We start from the raw sequence: 606 nt of genomic DNA on the forward strand, positions 1-606 counted from the left end.
GAACAAAACACCGTGTTAGTCAACTGCTTTGTTAACATTATCCATAAGTGCCCTTTACATGACTGGGTAATTCTATGAGCCTATGGAATGTGAATATTAGTCTCACAACCAATCTCAAGTATTTGTTCAAGTTCATCATATATAAAACACTAATGAAACTCACGTTTGAACAGCTGGAAAATTAACACTACAGATTATTGATGATTGGACATACAAGTAACTGAACGTAACATGGATGACTAAACATAGTATGCACTGCCGCACAAACAAAATATAAGTAGACGGAATGGTTAATAACTGGCCCCCGCGCGTCTCTTTGCAGGACGCGCCACTCATGGATATCTGCGGCCTCTTCCTCTTGTTCTTCGTCATCCTTAGCCGCGACGCCTTCGTAAGAAGTACCGAAGGAACCAAAGGAGAGTCGGACCGAAAAGCCAGCCGGAAGGAGACTGTAGAAACGCCATACTCGGAAGACGCAGGGGAAGTCTTGACCCCGTGGGAGCCAAGGTCATGGCTGCCAGAGCAGAGAAAGAGGCAGCTCCTTATACGAAGTCAAGGTTCGTCTTGAACGGACAATAAAGCGGGGTTGCGGTGGGTGCATCCAGG

The 606-nt window shown here is 46.0% G+C and overlaps 1 protein-coding gene across 1 annotated transcript in view; it reads left to right on the forward strand.

Annotated features, from left to right (window-relative positions):
* The window catches only part of LOC119591131, a 2,552-nt gene that overhangs the window by 501 nt on the left and 1,445 nt on the right, over positions 1-606 (forward strand). The window contains exon 2 of the mRNA XM_037939845.1: positions 323-557. Within this exon, the coding sequence (XP_037795773.1) occupies positions 335-557 (223 nt within the window). The 5' untranslated portion in view covers positions 323-334. The remainder of the gene's footprint in view (positions 1-322; positions 558-606) is intronic.

The sequence above is a fragment of the Penaeus monodon genome, chromosome 28, assembly GCF_015228065.2.
Source record: "Penaeus monodon isolate SGIC_2016 chromosome 28, NSTDA_Pmon_1, whole genome shotgun sequence".
In the NCBI taxonomy this organism is placed as follows: Eukaryota; Metazoa; Arthropoda; class Malacostraca; order Decapoda; family Penaeidae; genus Penaeus; species Penaeus monodon.